The sequence below is a fragment of the Lagopus leucura genome, unplaced genomic scaffold (assembly GCF_019238085.1).
Source record: "Lagopus leucura isolate 7727_CA_CO unplaced genomic scaffold, USGS_WTPT01 Super-Scaffold_100004, whole genome shotgun sequence".
Taxonomy (NCBI): domain Eukaryota; kingdom Metazoa; phylum Chordata; class Aves; order Galliformes; family Phasianidae; genus Lagopus; species Lagopus leucura.
Window position 1 is genome coordinate 12,559,041 of NW_024962264.1, and position 26,359 is coordinate 12,585,399.

Below are 26,359 nucleotides of genomic sequence, written 5' to 3' on the forward strand. Positions count from 1 at the left end.
TCTTTAAGCATCACTTAGTACACTTAGTACACTAGTGTCAATGTATGCAAGGGAAGGTAAAAAAGTAAAGTACCTCATCTCTTTATAAAGATGTTTTAAACTTTCACTCCCATCTCTAACACAAACTTGCAGATGGTTGAAACATGTATGTATTTTCAGTTGTGTAATTTTAATTATGTTATTCTTAAATATTGCTTCCTTTTTATTATTGCCATGTTACTTCCTGTCAGTGGTTTATGGGCTGGTTCAGCCCAGTTCCGTGACTAGCAGGGTGGAGGGAACCACGGATCTGCACCCTGGAAAAGAGAAACAGGGGAAAAAAGGGGAAAAAGGGTAGAGAGATGGGCCTAAAAGCAAAACAGCGGCAACGATAACGATCTGAGGAGAAACAAACTAATTTACCAAATAAGATATTGGAATGCAAGATAGCCTACTATAATACAATATAATACAATATAATTAGAATTGAAGCTGAAGAGTATCTGAAAGCCAAAGGCCTTGCTGAGGCGAGACAATCTGTGGAGCTCTCATGCTGTCAAGGGAAAAGCAGAGGTTTCATGACCTTGCCAGGGGTTTTATCTCCTCTCTGAACGCAAAGTCCTCTGGAGTATGTAGTTCTTCTCTTCTGGGACAGGTACCCAGAACTCTTTAACTCCCAGTGTGCTTCATGATGTTATGATGTGGAGTACCGATAACAAAAAAAATTATCAAACCATGCACTTCCCTTTGTGTACTTCTTGCAGTACTAAGTTACTGATGCACAGGGAAATACTCGAAGTTTTCTGGAGTATTTCTGTAAACTTAAGCTTCAGGTAACACTACCTAAGGAAAGTAAAGCATAGTATATGAAATGAGGGGGAGACTGCATTTCAGCTGTGAATTTTAAGGTGTTGGTTTTTTTTTTAATTATTATTTTTTTCTTAGCCTAATGTTTTTAGAGTACTTCAAATAATTACAAATAATTGATCCAAAGGAGAGAAAAGAGTCTTTCCAGGAGACTGAGAAATTTTCCTGAACTCGATTTCTGTACTGCAGGCACTTTGTACTATGTCTTTCAGACTATCCTCCAGCTAGACCTTCAGGAATATCTATACTGATAGATACTGAATTGGGAAAATTCAGCACAAGTCCAGAAAGCCTGAAAACTGCACACTTGCAGACTTTGAGCTGTCACGTTTTGTTTAATTTGGATCTTAAATAGAAAAAATAAAATAATAAAAATTAGTTTTAGACTTCAGTACAGATCTTTGGAGAAAGCTCCTTTCACTACTAGCATGTAACCAGATTTCAGGATGACTGAGTTATTGTGAATAGTTCTCACCCCTTTGAAGGCACCATTATGTAACCGTCATGTATGGAATGTAAATATTTGTATAATAATTACACAAAGAGTTGTTTCGAATTGAAAATTGTTTGAATTTCAAAGGATTGTTTAGGCTAGTAAGAAGAGAGTTTTAGAACAAAAAAATACTGCTACAGTCCCCTTTCAACAACCAAAAAAAAAAAAAAAAAAAAAAAGCCTGGCAGGAAAGCATGCATGGAATACTTAGCAGATGCAGTGTGAACCATGAATTTCTGGAAAGCTGCAGTTGGCTTTTCCATGTAGTACCTGAATCAGCAGTTTCAGCATGGTGTTCGTGGAAAGCAGATGGTCTGTACAAAACTAACTAGGAATAGTAAAATAATATGTGATCACTTTAAAATCACTCATCAGGTGTCTGCATCTCCACCAGAAATAGTTCTGGAGTCTCAGGGAAATAAAAGAAAGAAAAAAGATCACTTCACTGATTCTTATTTGCTTTCTAGAAAACTTTTAGGATTGTGCCTTTATTTTGGGAATAAATGAGACAGGTTGCCTCTTGTTCTTGAGATCTTCCTCTTGCAATTAAATTTAAAAGGACTTGTTAATGGCAAATAAGACTGCTTGTATCAATACAAACCATGTTGGTAGCTATCCTCCTTAAGGCAGCTTCTATGAAAGTTGCTTCTTTGGGAAGGCTTTGCAAGCCAGACAGGTATCTGCCAGCCCATTTTAATGTACCAGTACAGAAAATGTCAGGGTAAGTAAAATCAATTAACTATGATCAGATATGTTCATGTAGATAAGAATTAGGACTCCTGCAGTTTGCCAAAAGTAGCTGGGCTTGCGTTCTAATTCTGAATACTAAATCAGTCGATCACTGACAGGGCCCCACAGAGACCTGATTGGCACACACAGTGAAACTCTACCCAGAGCTAGTAAAAACAACATATGTTCCCAGAAGCTGCTTAGGAAGCTCTTTAAGCACTGGTGAATATCTATGAAAGCTTTAGACCTTGAGAGTAGAAACAAGGACAGCAGTAACCTCATAGTGAAGGAGCAGTGGCAGAACTATACTCCTGCAATAGCAACTAAATGGGTTAAGGCTAATACTTCTTAAACGAGTGTAGGAGTGGTTGAAATTCAGACCGAAACTCCAGTGCATACAGAAATTCTCTCAATGGGAGAAACTGCAGGAGGAGAATGAGTATAAAGTGAATCTACAGTAATATGTATCACACATATATATGTGAGATTCAGGGATAGTATTCTGACACGTCTTCGTGAAATTCCTGCTTGCCGCTTTTACAGTCTGTATTATTTCAGGACTGTGGTGCTATTTCAGCATTTGAAGGGAATGTCAGAAATCATCACTGAAGAAGCATTTCTGCTTTTGCAGAGCATCGGATGCTCATGGCCAGAGGAAGAAGAGAATGACAATTTTTTTTTGCTAAATATTAGTCAAAAGAGAAAATTCATTTTTTTAATACTTTTTTCAGGATCAGACAACTGATAAGTTGAACCATGCATGCAATGAAAGTTAGCAGAAAGCAAATAGATTAATCATATTATATGCTTCTTAAATTAGGACCCTGCTTATCTTTTGGAGATAAAAGGAAAAAAATCTTGACCTGACTACAGAAAACTGTAGGAATGGTATTAGTGCCATGTGTATGTGCAATAGGAAATAGGCGGTAATGACAGCCTTGCCACAGTGTTACTTACGCAGTGTCTGCTCCTGATGGGCTGCTAAGTAGCACTTCCTGGCACTGCTGCTAGTTGCAAAGTGTGTTTGTGATTTTGAGACAGCCTATGCTCCTTTTATACCAAGGTACTGCAAGGTGGCTCTACTGTATGGTGTGCATTTCTGTGCAGTTGCATACTCAAATGCAAGCTGTGCACTGGTCTTGTACTACATACCTCCCTTCTGCGTGGAGCAGGCGTGAACTTACACTACGTTTCAGTCCCAGAAGGATCATTTTATAGAGAAGAGGTGCAATTGCAGGATGACTTTAAGTTGGCTGAAATATGAACAGCAGTGAACTGGCAGCAGCTCGGTCTCCGTTGCTGGTGGTGGGACCCAGAATGCTTATATTTTGGCTTATGCAAAGCTTTATGCTAGAGCACTGCTACCTTGGATTTGAGCAGAATCACATCTAGAAATTGCGTGTAGATTTGTATTTCTGGAAAGCAAATGTTTGTTTCGGGTGAAATACCAGTGAAACGAATAGATCTTTATAGGCACACAGATAGAGCTTTTTGAAATTTTTGCATTTCTTTCCTCAGACTGATAACTGCTCACACTGCACATTTCCATTACTTCTGATGTTTAAGATGTTTAAGGAAGCAGAAAGAGGGAAGGGAAAGCTGTGAGTGATGCTTTCTTCTGAGTCATCATTGGAATGGAACGTTTATCAATGTTGTGTACACCTCTGTCTGTATGGATAAATTAGTGCACCTGTATCTTAGTATTTGTTTAACTAGTTTATGGATTATTTTAAGTGTGTACGGGGATACCATGGTAATGCTGTATAAAATCCTGTTAATTCTTTCTCTAAGGCGAAATCTGAGAGAGAAAAAAACATCTGATCATCAATCCTATTTGTGAAATAAGTTTGTCTTTTATTTAGTAACCTTGCTTTTGTTTTAGATTATTTAAAGACATTATTTTTCAGAAACATAAAGTATGCTTATATGGATATTATTTATGTCTTTGAATTCCTTTTCAAACACCAAGCATGTTTCAGCCTTATACTTTAGACTGGTATAATTTCCCAGAAATATAACAAAATACCACCATCTCCAACCTCAGTACAATTTTTATCTAGTTATGGAATAAATTGAAAAGCTATTGCAAATATACTTTTCAGCTCTTTATGAAATCATCTTATGTCTGCTTAGTCTTGGTTAGGACGTTGTTTTGTTTTCATGGAGAAAGGAAAAGGAGGGAAGTTTGAAGGTTTTTTTTGTTGCGCAAATGAATCTTTGTAAAAGTAATGAAAAAAAACTGCAATCTGAGGATATCCAAATCTTATGTGTTACACTTAGGTGTTTCCACCATTTGCAGCAACAGGTGCTACAGGTGCTTTTTGAGCCAAACTGAGCAACTTGACATCAGCCTCTTTAAAGCAGAACAGAGCAAAGAGCAAAATCATATAGAACTATGGCTCAGATTCAGGCAGACTGAGCTGAACCTTGATTAATTCCACATGTTGGCAGCTGTAATAGGAACATCTTGAGAAATGCCAGAGAGGTGTTGCAGCCAGAGCAGCTCCCACTCAGTTCCACGCAAAGTAAAATGTGGAGTTTCACTTTGGTTGATTTTAGGACCTGAAGACAAGATCTGCTCACAAACAGTGGAAGTTTAGGATTGTAGCAGATCATAGCTGTGTGTCCCAGCAGCTCTTCTCATCTAAAAAGTCAAAGGAGCGGAAGTGAATTTCATTCTTCCAAATCCTCTGTAATACGTAGTACGTGAATTCCATGTTTGTCAAGTAAGGTTCTCGCTTAGGCACTACTCGCTAAGGGCACTACTGGCTTCTTCAGTAGTGCAGAGGAGCTGGTACTGTGGAAAAAACAACATAGCTTATAATTTAACTGCATTTGTTTCATTGAATCCATATTTTACTAAACTAAGCCAGCTGTCTGGTCTTAGGTCTGCTTTTTCTTTTAAAATTCTTTCTTAATACAAGTGGCTTTTATTTTTAGACTAGCTACTCGGAACTAAGATGGAAGGCTAGCTGTATGAAGTCAGGTGCTATTTTTGGTTCCGCATTAGTCTTCCCAGTTGGGCCACTAAAGGAAAGAATCTGTTATGCTGACTTATTTGAACTGCTGTGATTAATGCCTCTGTGGGCAAAGATATAATTCTGTCGACTGAAAATGCTGTGTTTTCTTCTTCAGACAGACTGGATTACAGTCATGAGTTTAACATTAGTTAATTCTGCTTCCAGTTTCCAATTATTTCCAAGTTTAGTATGGTTTTGTTTGTGTTACTCTTTGAATTGAGAAGTGGGGTTTTGAACTTCACCATCACATAATACACAGAAACAATCAACTCCTTTTTCAAGTACTGGATAATACTAAGAGAAAGGTTGCTCCAGGATATTTTTTGTTACAGAGAATGATGACATGTTTTGTATGGTGTGAGTGAAAACTATTCAAAATGTACAGAATTTTAGTCCCTCTCTACTGTAATTGTTCCTATATCTAAATAGCTGCACATAATTAGTGCAACATTTGAAATACTGTTTTGCAGAAAGAGGTCAGGCCTTCTGTTTGGACAACCAGTGAGTGGGCCTTGCCAAAAAGTTCTACAGTACTGAAAGATACGTGATAGGAGCACACATATTGTGCATATTTCTAGAGCTTATTTTTCTGGCAGTCATTTCCTTTGCAGAGAAGTTGATCTGTCTGTTTGAAATGCACCCAACTGCAATCTCCCATTTCCACATGTATTCGTTTTCTGAATTCAACTCTAGAGAAATTGAAAAATAGATGCAAAAACCTGTTTATATTTAAAATTAAACTAAAATGTGGTATGTGCTGTATTCTGTCATCTGTTCCACATAGCTGCATGAGTTCTGGTGCCCTGACCAGTCTGTTTATGCAGTCTTTCTGCATTGTCATACTGTATTAGGCGTTTCCTGGGCTTACTGCCAAACTTTTTCCATTTACAAGGCAGCAGGCAAATACTTAACATTTGTTTTCTTTCTTACTCTTCAGATTCCCTGTAGGACAGAAGGATTTTGTCTCCTTCATTTTCACTGCTGTTCCTCATCACAGGATATCTGAGAAAGAAGGTTCATTTTCTGATTATGACTCTAAAAATGTGTCACAGTCCATGATTAAATAGTCATTTAGAAAGTTGGCCTAGGAGCATTATTCTTCTTTTCTTACAGTTTTTTTTCAATTTTTTCCCCCATTTTTCCAGAATAGGGTAACAAGCTGTCTTTCAATATTTACAATATTATTTTTTAAATATACATGTATATTCAAGAAACTTAATTATTTTCTAGCTGTCTATTGAACTTCATGAAAGAAAAGTTAATCAGACTATATCCTGTTCTAGCCTAGAAATCAGACTGTAACATATAGCTTTATGGAAATGTACAGCAGCTTAGTGAGGGGATACTACTTCATCCATCCATAGAGAGAAAGGAGATGTTTCACTAACTGGTTAACTGAGATTGTTAGGATGGTGTTAGAGTATCTAAATAATTGATAAAAGTAAAACATTTTTAAAAATATTCTTTATTTTGTTCAGAAATATAGGAGATTATTATAAAGGAAAGTCTTTGAATTGCAAAGTAAATTTGCTGGTTTCAAAGTCACCAACATGCACAGACGTGTAACAAATCAGGTAATGAACTTTTTCATTTTGTAACAGCTGTTAGTTTTGCATTCTTTCTGTGTGACTTGACCTAGTTAAGCCTCAAAGATGGCAAGTGCTTCTTCTCTATACCAGCAAGAATTTTATTATTCTACCTTAGATTCCAAATTTACCACATATTTAGTCTAGCAGTGTTTTTGTTGCTATTCCTGTGTACTCTAATGTGGGCTTCCATGCTTGTCTGGCTCTTGCACAATTTATTTTTCACCTGTTTCTAATTCACTTAGCGTGGTTGCCCTTGACACTGTAATTTCTGCCAAGTGACATGTTGTTAATTAAAAAGAATACTGGCAATTCCAGTGTTTTTTGTTTTTTTGTTTTTTTTAAGAAGGGTATATCAAGGATTCACTGGTTTATGACTTATCTTTGTATGCGTCTTCCAGGATGTGTCCTGGCTACTGGTTTGGCTGCTCTCTCACAGTTTACTGAAGACCTGTCAGGAAATGTGTTTCGGTATAAACAGGCAAATAGCTGCCTTAAGCTAGTGCTGAACCTCTTTTGTTCTGGTCTCAGTTTGAGTAGTGAAGGACACTGATGATTTAGTAAGTAGTTAAGAATAATGGTTAAACACATCCATCTCTTTTGGCTTGGTCAAATTGTTCTGAGGCAGTGCAGAGACACAGAGGAAGTTCCAAGGTAAGAAAATCTGTGTTAAAATCACAGTACTCAGTAGGAAGGGGTGGGACTGCCCTTTTTACCTTCCTCTTTGAGTTTCGGAGGATGCTCAGAGGAAGCTCTTCCTTTTCAAAGTTAAGTCTGCCCTTGCTGGTGATGGATCTGAAATAGAAAATGGCCAACTCCCCTATTTCTGCAGGACTGCTTTCCTTGTACTTTGCTCTTTAGGACATTGCCAAACCCTTGAACCTCAGTAATGCTAACTTTGTTTGAAAAAGGGAAACAAAAATGATGATTACAAAGCTAGCCTGTCTGGTAAAATAGACAAATATTTTACTTTTGCTTACTCAGAAAAAAAAAAGTTGCAAAGGGCAAAACTGTCAGGACAGCAAGCTGTGATCTGGTCCAGTCAAAGATGAGTAGCATTTCTTGGGAGAGAACTGGAGACCTGTCAGACTGAAGGTAATAGCCTGGAGGTTATATCTAGTTCTGTCACAGTGACATTTAATATGTTATTATGTTTTTTGGTAGCAATTCATGGCGGGAAAAAAAAAAACAAACAAAAAATGAAACAACACATTGCATTTTTTTAAGAGCTTCAGCCTTTAATGCTTGTCACTACTGCTGAGCTGAAAAACACATCCACAAATCCAGCTTTACTTGGCATATCGTTTCTCTTAGTTTTTCTTTTGCCTTGTATTTTATGCACTTCCTTTTTCAAATATTTATACCATATCCTGTTTTCCTGAAGTCAGTAAATATAATTTTTTTTTTCTTTACTGTTTAAAAAGAAATGAAAATAATCTTGTCCATCTTTTTCAGTTTGGTCGTTGTAGTTCAATTTCCGTCTGATATGGGGATTTTGTTATCCCGAGCAGATTTCCCCAGACACAGGGTGTGGTTCTGCAGACTTAAACTGAACAGTCCTGTTGCTGTTATTTAAATTGAATCAGCCATGCTAAATTGAATCAGTCCATTTCTCTTTACAGCTCATCATTCTATGTTTAGGATGAAACATAGCTGTGCAGCTGGAATAAATAACAATTTATTCAGTGAACTCTTGGCTGGAAGGTGTTGATACTGATCTGCTGTGTGGTGGTTTTTTTAATTTGTCACTAATTGTATTATCTGTATTTCAAAGTTACATCACAAGTGTATGTGCTAAAAGCTTGAATTTGTTTGTACTAGAACATGAAACTAGTTAAAACCCCCAGGTAATAATTAAGGAACACAATACTATTCACTTCAGCGTGTAAATTTCTTTCCATTCAACATAACTGCATTTGAGACGACTGGATACCTTAAGGATATCTTCTCTTTGTGAGCTGTTGCGCTGTTATTTGGCATAAATAAAGTAAAAACAGCATTGTCATAGTCTGTGGATGAAGAGGTCAAATACTGTTATGCTTTACATCCAGTTTTGCTACGTCAAGAGCAGTATAGTTGGCTAGGCCTTCCACTCTGGTTGCCAGTCATTGCTTCCTGCCCATTACTTGTTCTCCTGGCTCACACTGCGACACTGGATGCTTCGACATGGCTTGAATGCTACTGGTGTAACACTATTTCTCCCATGGAGATGTATATCATTTCTTTATGAAATAGCCAGGAAAGGAAAAGATAGATGGTACTTATGTCAATTTCTACTATGAATTCTTGTGTGAGGAAACTATACATAAGTCTATGGAAAAAAAAACCTTTTTTTTTTTTTTTTTTTTTTTTTTAAGGTGCACTTTCAAGGCTATTCCAGTCATCTTTTGTGCACAGATCATTGTAGATTCATTGGTGTGTAGAACTGCTCTATAAACAGCAAAAGGATGATACCACGCATGATATCATATGTACATCTCCATGTATTTCTCACGATCTGAGATAAGACACATCATTCTGTCCTCTCCAGCTTACAGCTTGGATATTATTCTGGATGTGTTAAGGAGTCAGGAAGAAGCTTCATATTAGAACCAGATTCATTTTAGTACAGCATTTAAATGTAACCAGCTCAAAACAGCACTACAATGGCACTAGAGGCACAAGCAAACAAGTGATGGGTGTACAGCCTGTGGGAACGGCCCCCACTTTGGGACTTGGGATGTGAGCTTGTGCTTCACAGAGAGCTTCTTTCTCTTTGCAGTGGTGCATCCTGGATGACTGTTCTGAACGCTTTCTCATAGCTTTTCTTATAATAGTGGGTTTGAGTTGGCTGTTGAGTTCTCTGCCCTCCTACTCCTTGCAGGTGGGAAGGATATTTGGTCTCTTTTTTTCCTAAAGCTTGCTTTTGCTTCAGTGGTGAGGCTTCTGGCAAAAGAAAGAAAAAAATCTGAAATCTCTGGAAATGGCAATGTTCAGTTATTAATAGAGAGGGTTATTAAGTAGAGGGGATGTTAGCATGTTAGCAAGACTCCGAAATTTGTACAGCCTTTTGAATCAAGTTGTTACTGCCTCTTTGGTAGCAATTTCAAGTGCAGCTTAAAATGTCTCCAGGCAGTGTGACTAGATTGTTGTCAAGACGGTAGGACAAAAATAAAAGGATTTAGTTAGTGGCTGGAATCCTTTGTCTCCCTGATACAGTGAAAGAAATACTCGATACTGCAAGTGGCACAGCATGAGGACGGTACTGGAGGGGCACCTGCTGCTGCTCTGCGTGAGCTGCCATGACAACTGTGCTGCTTCTGGCTGCCTGGTCTCTTCTTGCAGAGCACACAGGGTCATTGGTATTCTGAGTGCTGCCTGCTGCAGGCAGCAGCAAGCCCTCCCTCCAGATATGCCAGTATTTGCCATTATCACCCTGGGTAAAATATGCAAATGGTGCTGACAGGTAGCTGGAAAGGAGAAATATGCGTTTCCCTAGAAACAATTATTTGTTTTACCTGGTTAATTAAATTTATAAATATTATAATATATAATAATAAATAAATATATAATATATATATATATATAATATATAATATATATAAATAATAAATAAATAATATAAAATATAAATTTATAAATAAATTAATTAAATGGTTTTACCAAATAGTTCCACCTTTCCTAGCTTCTGCCTGTTTTTTATTCCCAAATCTCATTCAGGGTATGCAGTGTCAAAAAAGAATGTTAAAAATAATAGAGAAGGGGTGGGGAAGGTTGGGAGTGGGAGAGGATGTAAAGCAATTACACAGGAAAATGCTGATCAGATTAGTTTTAAGAATTATCTTGCTACCTGTAATCTTCTTTTTATTTTTTTTTTTTTTTTTTTTTTTTTTTTTTTCTTAGAGTGAATTAAAAGCAGTTCAGTGAGATTTATTTTGTGGAATTATTGGTTTTAATTTGTTCTAAATTAGATATTTACTCCTACACAAACTGATTTCTTGAGGCTTAGTTGCTTTTTTGTTCTTATTTTTTCCATGATCTTTAGTTTTGTCTCTTTAAAGAATGTCTAAAGCATTTGTCCTTTTTAAAGCCTCATCTTTCTTGAAATAGATTGTAACAATAGTACTGTAACAGTTAAAAGCAGAATGAGCTGTGAAGGGCATGGAAGGAACTCTATATTTTGTTTTTTTCTGGAATACCTTTTAAGAAAAGGGACAAGTAGTGGTTTGGTTTGATGTAACATTTAAAGATGAAAATTAAATACATTAGAGCATTAAGAAAAATATTATAGAATCAAAAATTTGAACAGTTTGCTCACAAGCCATTAGTACCAGAAGCTTTAATGCTACTTACCAGTAGGGTTTCTCGATGCAAAGCCATTACCATGCACATATAGGCAAAAGTACAGGTAGAAGAAGTACAAGAGGAGCATGTCTTGGAGGTAAGGGGCAGGAAGTATTTACATTCTTGACTGTGAGTGTTCCTTCACATGAGGAATAGCTAAAGTACTTGAGAACTACAACGACTGTTATTATAGAAGAATATTAGAGTAAAAAGGAGTACACAAACTTAATAAGAGTTGCTGACTAACGGAAGATTTACCATTTGAAAATGCTACATTTGTTTATTTTACCCTATACGTTTTGCCATTAAGGTGACATGCTTGCAGGACTTCTTTGGAGATGATGATGTCTTCATTGCATGTGGACCTGAAAAATACCGGTATGCTCAGGATGACTTCGTTTTGGATCACAGTGGTAAGACCGCATTTCCTGAACCCACTAGAAACAAATTCATTGAGGTCTTTCCTAACCTCTGGTCAATCCTCAAGAGCTATATGATATAGGAAAATATGTGTTGGAATATATTTCCATATCACTTAAAGCATTTTTCCCAACCCACCATCTATATTCTGTACATCAGTTAAAATCCACCAACAAACATGATCTGTTTTCTTAGGAAACAAATCCTGTCCTTAAACTTGCCTGGAAAACAGCATTTTAAAAAAGTTCACTTAAATTTCTAATATAAGTGTAATTTCTAAAATTGCATTTTAAAAGGTTCACTTACATTTCTAGTGTTTCTAAAGCCAGTTACAAACATTTTCTTTTGACAACTGCGGAGTACAAGATGGTCTCCATGTTGTTGTCTTCATGTGAGTTTTGAAAAATCTTATACATAACTGCTAATTTCATGTCTCAGATTGTCCTGATAAACAATTCATATATCATTCTTGAATGCTGTAGACCAAATGTTGTGCTTGTTTATACTGTGAAAGTTTTGTGGGTAACAATAATTGCCCTGGCAAGAATCATCAGATTATTTGAGGTTCACTTTGGATTGTGTATTTATGCTGTTTTTTCTAATTGTTATAAACAATCTAATTTGATTACAAAATCTTCTATTATATTAAGTAATATAGTTATATGCCTAACCACAGTGTTTTATACACCTGAATGCGTTGGCAAATTCAGCTCTCTCCCATTCTACTGTTATTGCCAGCATGCTGCTCTTCTAGAACTACCTGAGTATGTTGATTCAAATAAATGGTAATTTTTACATACAGTTTTAAACTAGCTGAGGTCCAGTTGTATTCTTGTGCAGCCATAAGAGAACATGACCGTATTACCTCACACTGCAAATTCTAGTCTGGACAAAAATACAAATACCCTTGGTTAAAAGTTTGCTTTTCCCATACTAACATGTGCAGACTAACCACGCTGATTTCCTTACTGAGAAACTAGAAATAGAGGGTTTCTTTCTCGCTTGGTCCCTTCACCATCAATGGGCCTTGCTTTGTATAATACTTTTGGAGGACTTAATAGATAAATAGATAAAAGCAATTTCAGTACAGAGTGGATCATGGCTGGGGCATACAGCTCTACGTATCATTTTTGATGATGACTTGATAGAATAGTCATGGCATTGCCATTACAGTGATGAATAACAGGGACAAAATTAAGAAGGAAAACGATATGATTAGATGGGGAGAGATTTGCAATAGATGCTAACTGTAGGGATTTAAATTTTTCAAAAATGTCAATACATGTATGATTATTTACTCCTTTCCTATTTGGGTTGTCCTTTATTTCATGATATATAGTTGATGGTAAATTACAGTAATCTGTTGTCTCAGCATTTTGGAAGCAATAGGCATTTTTCACCTCTTCAAAAATTGTTCACAACATCAGTTTCTTGCAAAAGAAGGTAAAATAAGCTTGCTGTGCATTTACCCTACGTGAAGTTGCCATTTCAGCACACAGAATTTACTGAACTATCAGAGGAACATTGTCATTGACTGACTTCAATCATTTGGCCACGCATAGGTACAAACTTGAATAATGATCATAATCCAAGTTCAAGACTTTGAATATGACATGTGGAATGTTACATAAAGCATTTGGCTCAAAAATTTTTTTATGATGTGTGGGTTAAGTCCTGAGATTGCTTCATTCGGCTTGGCAAGCGTATCGGGAAAATACTGATGTTTTTTTCTGGATAATAAACAGCAACTGCAGGGTTTGCAGAAAGCTGGTACACTGGATTGTGTTTGAAATTCCACCTGCTTGGTTTGCAGAATGCCGTGTTATGAAATCGTCTTACTCCCGATCATCTGGCATGAGGTATTCAGGGTCCAAAAGTCCAGGACCTTCACGTCGAAGCAAATCACCCGCATCAGGTACAACTTCTAGGATAAGCACATAAAATACACTCAAGCAGTTGCTTAAGGGGTTGAAAAAGCTATTGGCTCTTTGTGAAATACAACTGGTATGCTTTCTTTCCTGATAAAAATGTTTTACCTGTTTCTCACATAGATTTAGTACTAGTTTATAAGAAAACACACATTTATTTTTGAGTCCTGAGAAGAAATGTTGTTTCTATTTATTAATTAACAGGCACAAAAAGTTCGATTTTGGGAAGATTGGAATAATTTGTGCCAATAGTTTACATGGGATATGCTTTCAGCATAGCAGTTGATTTGCTTGAAAACCATAGGATGGCTATGTGGTTGAATTGATGTTCATAGACTATAGCCTTAAATGTTTTGAATTCAGAAGCTTTTTCCTATTTAAACCAAATAATGTCAAAATACAGGATTTTGTTATTTGAAGCAAGTTTCGGAGCTATTCTGGAATATAATTACTCATTAACAGAGATTTTTTTTTCTTGTACTCTGTATAATTTCAAAGTAAGGTTCATGTTGTGTTTTTGACGGAAGCGTGACTGAATCCCATCTGTTCCAAACACTGAGTGTTTTATACAAATAAATAGAAAGGAGAATCTTGTTTTTCCTATTCTAGTTTTGCATTTAATTTTTAAATAAAATAAAACTCAATTGATTTCTTTCTCTCAGACCTGAAGAAGTAGTCCTGAAATCAAACCACTGAATATGTAAATATACAGTGCTCTGTTTCAGTTGTAATTATATATGTGTAAGCTCCTGTGCCTGTATTCAAAAATACAATACGTTCCAAATTCTCACATCCATATCAATATTTATTGCTTAATAGATGCTGGTTAAAGTCATTTTATGTCTGTGAGATCTTTAGAAGTGGAATATTTATCTTCTGTTTGCAAAGTTGATATATTTAACTGGAAAGCCTCAAATGGTGAGTTTCAGGAATGGCCTGTATTTCATACAATCCTGTTAACTGCAGTCAGATTGCACAGGACATATATAGAATATATTCATTATCAATAGTGAATTTTAGGCAAAGTATTTAGAAATCAGCACTGCCATTTCCTAATTTATTTCTCCTTGGACACTTCCATTGGTTAGCTTAATCTGAAAATTTATCCAAAGTGTCTGCTGTTTATCCTTCTATTTACTTGTCTTTTTTTCTCATGTAATGTTATCTTTTTTTTTTTCCCCTTCTTTCTTTCATGCATGTTCAGAGCTGTTTAATAACTTTTCTCCTTAATGTCTTTTTCCTTTGTGTCAAATATATGAGTACAGTTAAGAAGGGTGGCCACTACTCCAGTGCTCATTCTTCAGCAAAATCCCCAGGTGAGCCATTACTGTTATGGCTGTATATCACTAGTGTGTCTCCTTCCTCTCCATTTCCACTTTCCTCTGCATCTGTGAGTATTTTTAAGATTGAAATGCACATTTTGCATTTACTGAGCCAGACCCATAATGCATCCATTATTCTTGTGAAAAGTAGGTCTTTGACTGAGATAATCTAAATGACGCTTTATAGCTGTTTGCTGGACATCTGCTACCATTGTTAATGTTAAATTAATCTTACTACAAGTAGAAAAGCATTCTGAGAAGCAGAATAGAAATGTTCAGGTAGTGGAAAAAAACAAGAGAGGCGCTGACAAGAGAGGTGCAGAAACGTGTACCACACCTTTTTATTTGCAGCCTCTTGCTCTTCTTTTTTTCTTTTGGTGTTTTAGAACCAAGGCTGGAATGACAAGAAACCTCTTTCAACCTTCAGTTCCAAGTGAAAATTTTGCTGGTATTGCTCTGAAACACTAAATCTCTTTCAAGTAATTTATGCTTTCATTAGCAAAGAAGTTGTGACTTTGGACCATATTAAAAGTGTTGACTTTTACCTTTACAATTTTAAAGGTATTCACAGGTTTTACAGTATTCAGCATTCCACTACAGTAAATTGTCACTTAGCATGTACTAGTTAAGGAAAAACAGAGTAGATTTTTTTTCTTTATGTTCAAGCTGCTTTTTCGGTGTAGAAAGAAAACTCAAAAGTACTTACACTTAGAAAATTCTTAAGATTGCAAGTTTTGCATATACATGAAATAATCAGCAAATCAATTCAGCAAACAAGCTAAGTGCTAAAAATAAATACAGATTGCTTCTGTTTTCCAAGTTAAAAAAAAAAAAAAAAAAAGGTACTGCTGTCTGCAGGGGGGTTGGACTCGATCTCTAGAGGTCCATTCCCACCCCTACAATTCTGTGATTCTGTGATCTACAGACATCCCTTTCAGATCCTTGGCAGAGTGTGCTACGTATCGTATAACAACAGTAGGAAAATAGTTGGAAGGAACCTCAGGAGGTCATTTAATCACACCCCTGGCTCAGAGTGCCACCACACTTGTCCAGCAAGCACAGAGCTGGAATACTGTGAGTGTATGGTGGGACATTCTTCCTTAAAAGAGGGAAGATTGTTAACTAGCCAAACTCTTAGGTACAGCTTAGTGGTTCTGCCATTGCTTAAAAGGGTGATAGTGACTTAGAGATAGAGATGACTAATGGTGTAGGCTTCAATGGTTATGTTCAGGAAAGACTGTCTTATCTATGAGTTTCATAAAAAAGAATTTGTGAAGAAACAAAATTGTTTTTCTTCTGTAGTAATAGTTGGTCTTTTTTTGCTCATGTACTTTACAGCTGGGAACTACTTCTAACAGCATTTACTAGCCCTTCTCATCTTCATACTTGCAAATTCCTTTCGAAACAACAAGGTGCTGACATGCTCAGTTCAAAGAAGTTTATGTAAAACAAAATGATGAAAAGCAGCATATTTACAGATCTGCACGAGGGACATATGCTTCTAAATTCCTTTTACTTCTTTAAAAATGCACTTAAGCTGAAGTTACTTATCTATTGCTTGTGTGCAACCCTTGCTAAAGTCAAACTCAAAACTATGTTGAAATACTAAATATCTTTTGCAGAAAAAAATAAATTCTTAGTCCTGTAAGTGGTTTGGGAATCGATTTAAAAGATTTCGAGACAGACTTATTCTATAATAAGTCTAAATATTTGTACCTTAACATCACACATGAGAGGCACAGTTGTGAAGAACAAGAATTTCTGCAAGTTGCAGTGCAGTCAGCCTGGTCTACTAACAGGTAGACTGCTGAAGCTGAAAAAAACGTATTTAGATTACACTCAAAAACAGCAAAAAAACCCACAACCAACAAACCATCAAAAATTGTGTTCTGCAGAATGTTATACCTGAAAAGTACTGTATTGATACAAAAGGGAGAAAAAGCCTCTCCCTATATTTTGTTGTGCAATATCACAGTAAATTCTGGAATGTAAAGAGATTACGTCTATTATAAAAGCTCTCACACTTGCAAAGTACAGAGTTGACTTTTTAAAATTCTGAAAGAGCAATGTGATATTTGTGTATTCTCTTAAACCCATATATAGCCACATGAGTTTTGGGTGAATAATTTTGTGGCATGTGATCACATAATTTATTCCTAATTGATGACGAGTCTGTTTTGATCTTTATGTACAGATTTGAATGATATCTAGTCAGAAAGAGATATTATGTTTTAGAGCTAGTTAGGTGGGTTTGTTTGCTTGTTTTTAATCATCTTCCTTTTGTTTGCTTGTATTATTTTTGGCAGTTAATGGAACACCAAGCAGTCAATTATCCACTCCAAAATCTACAAAGTCCTCCAGTTCTTCACCAACAAGCCCAGGCAGCTTTCGTGGACTCAAGGTAAGTATCAGATCCATAAAAATACTCTATTCTCTTATTAATTGGTGTATTACAGTAACACTGAATAACAGTTTAAAAAAAAAAAAGGTTATAATTCTATGGAGCAGCCTTGCTAGTATGAGGTTAAAGTCAAGGTTAGAGTGCAAGAGGGAGTTGATGTACGACTTTTGTATTTCATTTAGCAATCTTTGTGTCTTGCCACCATCTTTGCAGGGTGGTGAACTGAGCTTAAGGAAATCTGAAGATGTTGACAGTGGTTTGAATACGCCAATTTATCCTTCAGTTTTTGCACTGTTTTGTAGATGGCATAAATTCTCGGAGTAATTTATATCCCCTTAGCATATATTAATGTAGTATCCTCTTCAAAATAGTTTATCATCCTGCAGCAATTGCTCAAAATTTCATCTGAAGCACCCTTCCTTCACCTGTGGCACAGAATTTCACTACTTAATGCAATCTCCTGCCAGAAAGCATGAGAGGGATTCCTTTGAGAGCTGCCTGAAATCTGGCAGACTTTTCTCTGTGTTGCACCAAGAGAATTCTCTGCCTCTTGTATGAAAGAATGGCAACATTTATAGTTCTTAGAGGCTGCCTGGAGCCTTTTACTTGGTAAAATAAAAGGAATGGTCTGGAGCACACAGCAGAGAATCATACTGCTGCATTTGTGCAGCTCTCCTTTCAAGGAGAATTTTCTTATGGAATCATGAATTGCAGCTTTTGTGGAAGCAGACTACATGGTTTTCTGTCTGATTATTCTGATCAAGTAATAGCTCCCTTTGGTGAGCACAACAGTTGTGAAGAGGCTGCAAAATTCTGTGGAGAACTGTTGTCTGAATTAAGGGTCTGGCCAAAGAAAGTGATTTGAATAGTATTTAGATCTGTTTTTTTGACATGCTAATTGTTACGACGTCTTTGTTTTGTGAAGAGTAATCTTTTCTCCAGATACTTGAGAAAAGACTTTGATTTCCATGTTAAATTTCAATATATTTTAGTGTTTGGCTCATTGAGACAATTCATATTGATGAGATGTACCATCCCATAGCTGCTTTTTGTCCAAAGCAACATAGACTGATCTTTGTTTATAAAGCACTTCCAAGAGCTGCAATAGTTCAGATATTGAAAATTGTAACCGTGGTCTTAAATTCGTCTTGACAGCTCTTGTATAAATTTATGGTAAAGAATGCCAAAATTAGTGGACATGAGGCTCTCAGCTGCTCAGTGCAATACTTAACAAATGCTCGTTACTGAAATTACAAGTTTAGAAACTGGATAATTAGGCTTTTTTTTTTTTTTTTTCTCTCCATACGGTGTTCAATAGATTAAAGCTCCATTAAGAAAGAGAGAATTCTGTTAGTTTTTCAAGCGTTTCTCTGTGAAGTGGATGTGTCCTGTTTTCCCTTCACTGTCAATTTCAATGAAGTAGACTGCTGTACCTTTTCATCTAGGAGTTTAATTGATGCTAGATATTAATGAGTCTTCCCGTCAAGTCATTCCTATATAACCAAAAAAACCCAGCAACTATAAACGAATCATCTCAGACCTGAAGTGTCACTGAAGTAGTGAGTATGCCTTATTTTATCCCATTAAGATGTATCTGCTCCAGCTGTGTTCCTGAGACTAAAGATAGGAAAAATTAGTGGGTGAATCTCAGGATAATTTCCAAAAGGATCAAGAACACTGTGCAATTTCCTGGTTATGTTCTAGTATTAATGACAGTTTCAGTGGCAAATATCAACATAAAAACAGTAACAGAGAAGCATTTTTAATGCAAAACAAGATTATTTTAAGAAACCCATTGCTATTACTCTAAGATTGATCTTGGCAAATCCAATGACAAAAGCAGCAGGAAAGCACAGACCAATTTCAGTATTTTGAGATTACTGGTGCTCTCTATTATTGAAGAATTCCTTGTTGCTACAACTGCATCACTGCACAGACAAATAATCTGGTTTTCTGTGCTTATTTAAAGGTACCATGAACTGCAGCTGAACGAAAATGAGGATATAAATAAATACTGTGGCAGACAGCGAAGGTATAAAGAATATTTCTGAGGATTTTTTGGCTTTGGAAATGCAGTATTATAGCTGCCTTTTCCTTTAAAGTGAAGCCTTCTCAGTCCACAAGGATTCCTTCTGTTTGCACTGCTTTATAAGTACAAGTGCAGAATCTCCTTGCAGAAAACACTTCTGATGAACAGCTTATCTTCTAAGGGAAAGGTTTTACTTCTGTTCCTTTTTGGCTCTCCAAATAGAGCACCCATATGCTATTAATTGTTCACTGCATACATTAAGCCAATGTGCTCTACAACATTCCAATTTTGTAAAAGTGTTTAAAAATTTTTACTGGACTCTCAAATGATATTGAAGTCATCAGAATTTATGCTATGGCTGCAGAATAATAAACACTACACAATTCTCCTACAACCTTAAATAAATGCCTCTAGTCTAGTAAGTGAAAAATAAAGATACACCACAATGTTGCCTTTTAACTGTAACTGCATGAATAAATAATAGCACACATTAAAGAAGCAAGCAAAGTTGCGTACTACTTTATTGTAGAGGTTTGTTTCAAGGTAAGGATTTAGGTATAACAGATAACAGATAGGGGCATGAACTACATGGTTACTTGTTACTTGCAGTTGGTTCTTAATGTGTGTTTGTAGACCTGGATATGTAATGTCATAAAGGGTTCTTTGACTCCTAACTCACCTGGTACATGTGTTACTAATCATGACATGTATCATAAAAATCATCAGAGACTATAGTATGTATGAGATTTTGAACAGTAGTGTTGTAATATCCTTACTTGGGTGTGTTTTGTTGTCTCTTACTGGAATCAAGTACTCTGAAGTCTTACTTTTTTTTTTTTTTTTTTTTTTTTTTCCTTAATAAAATTATACTTTGCAGTTGAGGCATTTCTTAGAATTGCAATTATGCTAAGTAGTAGTGTTTGAATTTGTCTTATGTTACTTTTTTGACTTACTGAGCGAAGAGAAAGGGCATTAACACCCAATCCAGAATTAAGTTAAGCACTTGCTTAATTTTAAGCTATTGATTAGTCCCTTTTACTTCAATGGGACAGTTAATTTACTTAAAGTTAAACATGTGCTTAAGTGATTTGAGAGATCAGTACCTATCTCCATCAAGGCAGTAATCGTTAGTATTGTATGCATGTTTGCCTGTTAGCAATGGCATATTAGGGATATATGCAAGGAATTATCCAGCCTAGGCAACAGCAGTTCTGAGAGGAGTTCTTTAAGTGTTGCTTTTGGTAAATCTACAATTAAGTTTCTTTCTTGTTCATAGAGAAGATAAAAAGACTTGGCTATTCGGTGATGGGAAGAAAACCAATGTATTCAACTCTATGTTATCTCTGCCTTGGGTTCTCTGAAAGCTTTACATAATATGGTGAAACTCAGAATCTCTTTAGGAGAAACAGTAAATCTTTGCATGGTTCTTCAGTGTTACCAGAGCAGTGCAACAAAATGTATTTATGTTGTTTTTATCTTAGAGATTTGTTAGTATTGAGCATTGTAATAAAGCACTTACGTACACGTACAGCCATGTACACCAGACCAGGCAATTCGGTGACAGAAGTCTTCTGAGAAGTGAAACAGACACAAAGACACCTTTAGGTGGGAAGCAGTAACACTGCAGAAAAAAAAAAAAGCTCTAGAAGGCACTATCCCATATGGCTACCAAGAAGTTTTACTTATTGAATGTGGGGGAAAAAAAAACCAACACCAAAACATTTCTACAAACATTTGTATCATGGACAGTTTATCTAACCTGAGTGCAAAGGTTAGTCAGTTAAGGTACCATTCTACTTCAGTAGAATGTGAAATTCAATCTGTGGATCCTTCCTGAGACTCTCGTTAGATGAAAAATAAAATCCCACCAGATGTACACTTATCTCAGATTACCTTCTTACTTTTTCCATCTTTTTATATAAACAATTTTTCTGAGGTATGGTAGCATTTTGACTCAAAAGACATATAAAAGTCTTATGTACTGGGTGAGTAGCATTAACTGAAATGAAGACTGACAAGCTGCTGTTTTTTTTATCTCCCAAATCATAGACTCAGGCTCTGAAACAGATCTTCAGGGCCCCTGGCCAGTCCCTCCCCACTTACCCATCACCTTGTACTTGCATACTCATTTTACTTCATCTCTTGAATTCTGTGATGATTTTAAAAGCTTTTGTGATTTTCAATTGATTTTTTTTTTTCCTGGATACTTCAGATAGTGAAAGAAAAAAGAAAAGAAAATTCTACTTTGATTATTGGGCTGTTATATGGTAGAAACAGGTGTCATACAATGAGGTAATAATATTGCCTTGGGTCTGAGTTTTCTATGACTTGCATCTGAGAGAGAAGGCAGATTTATGTCCTGTGCCCAGTGTAAGGGGAGCAGTACTGAAGGTGCTTACAGTGTAGACTAGAATACAGGAGGAGGAGTTGTTGCAAAGTTTAATCTGCACGGTGATCATAGATTCCATCTGTATTCAGTAGTGTATCAGTGTGCATCCTTTTCTCTTCTCTGTGCAAATCCAGCCATGACTAGTGAACTAGGGATATCAATCGTGCAAGATACTCAAAATACCACAAATCACTGGGTAGCTTAATGATCAGAAAATATCTAATTAATAATTGTTACTTAGCCATGAGTCACTTGCTATTAACTCACATCGCTTTCCCACCTTTTCTGTCTAATCAAGTACATCATAGACAGCTGGAGATTTTATGTCTACTCTGACACAGTAGGGAAAGACTAGACTGGTTTTGCCAATGAGGAACCGAGACCAGTAGACTCAGCTCCCAAAATACAGCTAAAGTGGGTTAGACCTCATCTCTAGAGCCATGAGGTAAATAATTATTGGCAGATATAAGGTTAAGTTGCTGTTTCAGGTTCTGATCAATCATCTCAGCTAGAACAGCAACATTAGAATTTTTCCTTTTCCTACTGTCTTAGCATTTTGTGTCTTAGCTTTTTTCCTGCTCCTATCTGTTTCCTTCTTGTAAATACAGTGGTAAGAAGTTACGTGCCTAGTCATGCTCTGACCTGATTATAAGGATGAAGGAAGGTGGAAATGCGAGCTAGGTATTCATTTGTATTTTCACTCATTCAAAAGCCCAAATGGATTACTGATCTTTTAGTGTGACTCATGTCTAATATTTTGCAGGGATCTCTTCTGTTACCCCTGTTTCATACCTGAAGATGTGACTGATGGGATAGGAGACTGACTCATGATTTTGCATCAGTGTCATTTAAACTAAGTGTCCTTGTTCCTAATCCTCGTTAAACAAATAGCTCAGAAAGACTGTTACATTAACACAGTCTCATTTTAGGTTATTAGCAATGAGTAGTAGTAGTAGCTGCCTGGTTGCTGTTTGATGCTACTGCTATGCCAAATGCTGGTAAACAACAGAGGCTCTGCAAAATTAACTTGTACAGCTGTACAGTTGTACAGCTACCGTACCTTTAGCTGATCTGGCAGCTCAGCTGCCACTAGAAACTTAAGCATTCATTAGCATTTCATGAGCCTTTAGACAATATCCCTATCTGTCAGTTCAGTTTTTTGGTTGACAATAGTGTTAATGATTTAAAATATTCTGCAGTGTAACCAGACAATGTCAGCTAAATGGAAAATGCTGCATTTGGATTCCTGGTGTCATGCAAAGCCATTTCAACAGACACTGAGCTTAAGGCAGGGAAGCATTTTAATCCTTGATGTGGTGAGCAGCGAGAACTATTGTAATAGCCCACGAAGAAAACAAGGTATTGGAAATTCACAGAACAGCAAGAAATACTACATAGAATGGGATGATGTAATAATTTTATGTTTATTTTATTTTATACTTAATACTACTTACTGAATTATTAAACTACATTTAACTGTAGTGGGAGAAGTTATAAAAAACAGCAGCATGTAGAACAGATCAGTACTTTTTACTGTTCACTGCATTTGTTTGAACACCGCCCCATTTTTAAATAAAAGTTGATTGCTCATTATGACAGGACAACTTCGAGTGGAACTGCGAGGGTTCAGATCAAGTTACCAGTTAAGATGTTAGTGCAGCAAAAGCTGTTTTCATCACACATCATCCTTCAAAACCAGTTAGATGATTGTTTTTGCAAAGACATCTAACCTGTACTGTTAGTGGAGATCCTCAGTCTTAACATCCATAATAACCTAAAGTACAAACTTTTAAACTGCCAAGCAAATCTGGCTATCATAGAGGTTCTAGGCACCCTAAGACAAAATTATGTTGTTTAAATGTAAACTAGTAGAGTCATGAGAGCATTTCCACATTACCTTCTTAGCATGCTTCAGTGTTAATCTAAAGAGGGCATAGACTGACAGACCTTAGCTGGGGAAACCTCTGGCAGTGCCAGCTGTGAAGTAGATGTGTTAGAAGAAAACCGCTGGATAGGTGTCGAGAGGTGGCTCTATCTGGGTTTGAATCCCTAGCTGACATGAACAGACGTTACCCAGCATGCAGAGTGTATTGCAGCTATCTTATTCCATAGAATGAAGAGAGAATGTTTGTGCAGTGGGAGAGAATTTTCTTTGCTGCTAGCAGTTTTGCTAAAACATGTTCAACTACTTCTATAAAGAGGAATATCAAGCTTGTGTCTTAAGTTTGGTGAAAAACAGTGTTTTATGTTAAGAAAGATGAGCTGTGAGAAAGCAAGAGTAAAAATAAAATGAGAGTGGAAAAGCAAACTGATGCTGTAGAGGTGTTTAATTTAGAGTTTTTTTTTGTAAATTTTCTGTTGTTTTCTCTATATTTCTTCCTGACTCCTCCTTGCAGTTTCTTTATCATGATAAATAAGATCTTACTTGCTTTCATAGATCCCTCCTCATGGTGGATCATCGTCCAATGTGAATGGTGTACCTGAATCACTCCATTGCCAGAGTCCTGAAGGTAGGTCACCAACAATTACTAAGCGCCCTTGCAAAAATTTTGCTGTAAATAAAAATTGGTTTAGTAATGTTAGATGTTAGCCTGCTGGTTTGTCAGTCACTGCTCCCGGATTTGTATTATCAGCAAACTTGCTGGGTGGGTGAATTGTATCCCTTCATCCAGGTAATCGATGAAGATTTTGAAGAAGGCTAGATATGACAGTGGCATAACCTGGTTTAGGCTAAACGAACAAACAACAAACAAAAACTTGAAACAATTGGACTGGATGCTGCCTTTTATCATATAAAGAAAATATACATTTTTACTTGCCATTGTGGATTTTACATGTACTGTTGATGAATCTTTCTTTCATATATTCAAAAAAAGTGAAGACACTTCAGAAAAAGTATTTTGAGTTCAGAAAGCATTCTAACTGCATTCCTCACTTTTACAATACATCCACCCTAAAGGTAATAGTTGACTTACATGCAAGAAAGGTCAAACAACTCTGCCTCATGCTGTTCATTCTTACGTTTGAGAATAAAAATAAGGGAATAAGCAGAGAAGAAAACAGCTTACACTTCCATTTTGTATCTGTGACTGTTTTAATTCTGTATCTACCTATGGGGAATATATTACACCCTGCTGACACCTCTCTTCACTTTGTGTTACTGACCTTGCTTTTCTGCAGGTGTGAATGGAAACAAGTGTTCAGGGTCATCCACCATTCTTGAGAAGTATAAAGTCGGAAAGGTGATTGGTGATGGCAATTTTGCTGTTGTGAAGGAGTGCATAGAACGGTGAGCAAGGAGAACGTTCAGTAGTGACAACTGTTATTTTACTGGATAGAACCCCTGTGCATTAGCACGATTGCATAGGAAATGTGATGAGATGAAAGCAAAGGGCAGTTACAAAGAAATGCTTACACTTTAGGAGAACTAGACAAAGCAAAATACGCAGAGCTTCCTATGTGTTATTCCACCAAAGGCATGTGAGAACAGCAGAGCAATGTACCTTTTTAATCCCCAAAGCTGAAAGAGATACCACTTCTTAATGGAGGCTCTTAAGGAAACACTACAGACCTTCAAGAAACCCGTTCACACCACATGAGACTGTTGGAAATGACAGGAGATTTTTTGTGGCACCTAAGACACAGTCTTTCAGGAAGCCTCAGCAATTTTGCTGCTACGGGATCCTACTGCTTGCTGCTGACATCATTCTTCACAGCTTTTGGTATACTGTGAACAAAGTATTTTTAAAAGCATACAGTTAGCAGCAGATAGCCTGTGTGATTGGCTCCTTTCTGCTTGCTTGTTCAGTGGGGTAGCACAGTGTGGAGCCAAAGACCATAAGTCAGCCTTTTAATATTCCAGACTCTGAAATATTCTTGTGCCCGATTTCCCTAAGGATAAGCAGGACACCTTTACAGACCTGTGCTGTATTACTGCTCATTCTCTGCAAGCTTTGTGTCATGCTTTGCTGCTGTTGTAAACAGAACAGATGATTTGACTGTCACTTTCTCAGTTTATGTCTTAGAACCACCTTCTTTATCAATCTGAGAATTATGTCAGCTTAAACATTAAGAAGAATCTCCAACTTGACTATAAGCACTGAGCAAATTCTATAAAATCCATAGCAGTTATCAATATATTTGATCCACATCTGCTGGTTTACTTTAAATAAACATCATTTTGAACAAGAACATCTCATTCCAATCTTAGCAGATCATATATTCACACACTGGCATTCTTGCTAAGTCACGCAAATGACCCAAAAGGGTTGTGCCGTGAGACCGAACATGCTGAACATATATGTATAAATTACAGTCCCTATCTTTATGCACCCCTTTTTTTCCCCTCAAGAGAAAGGTTCCTTGATACTGTATCTGTTCTTTCTTTTCTGAAAGTAGTATTGGTAGGTAATATGCAATACATCTAGAACTCTCTTTTGATTTATAGCAGATAATAATGATGATTATTGTTAATATTTGATGACATACTAGCAACCAGGTTTATAAATTAACAAATAAAGACTTAGGTGACAGCTTCTAGAGATGCAATCTGATTACAGTACTGATACAGGAAAAATAAAAAATGGCTGAGTGATGAGTACACTCTGAATAACTTCGTGTTGCAAGTGCAGGGATTAGATAATGCTTCTATCAGTGTTAACGTCCAGACTCCATGGGCTTGATGTTTCCACCAGGAAACTGTGTTCCTGACAAGCAGTACCACATTACAGTGAAATCATTTCCCTAGCGCTTTAAACACTGCAGGTTCATTACAAAAATTATAAGAAGGCAATAAAGCCAGGTGTGCTGAAAAAAGAATTTGAAGTCCATTTTGTTCTGCAAGAAGCCACACATAAGAGGCTTGAGAGAAACT

General features: G+C 36.5%; 1 protein-coding gene and 1 long non-coding RNA gene across 7 annotated transcripts in view; one reads left to right on the top strand and one right to left on the bottom strand.

Annotated features, from left to right (window-relative positions):
- Positions 1–26,359, top strand: part of DCLK2 (doublecortin like kinase 2) — a 78,375-nt gene that overhangs the window by 29,715 nt on the left and 22,301 nt on the right. For 3 of the 6 annotated variants that reach the window (XR_006178845.1, XM_042871018.1, XM_042871020.1), the window contains exons 3-8: positions 11,308–11,410; positions 13,231–13,332; positions 14,611–14,661; positions 16,974–17,068; positions 23,924–23,996; positions 24,667–24,775. Coding sequence is in view for 4 of the 6 variants with exons in the window: in XM_042871018.1 (XP_042726952.1) it covers positions 11,308–11,410; positions 13,231–13,332; positions 14,611–14,661; positions 16,974–17,068; positions 23,924–23,996; positions 24,667–24,775 (533 nt within the window). In the remaining 2 variants the exon portion in view is untranslated. The remainder of the gene's footprint in view (positions 1–11,307; positions 11,411–13,230; positions 13,333–14,610; positions 14,662–16,973; positions 17,069–23,923; positions 23,997–24,666; positions 24,776–26,359) is intronic. The other 3 variants (XR_006178846.1, XM_042871019.1, XM_042871021.1) reach the window with 1 other exon arrangement.
- On the bottom strand, positions 9,567–11,460 carry LOC122179840. Its single transcript, XR_006178847.1, has 2 exons — positions 11,287–11,460; positions 9,567–9,599 (listed from the first exon to the last, which is right to left on the bottom strand). It is a non-coding gene; the product is annotated as an uncharacterized LOC122179840 (long non-coding RNA).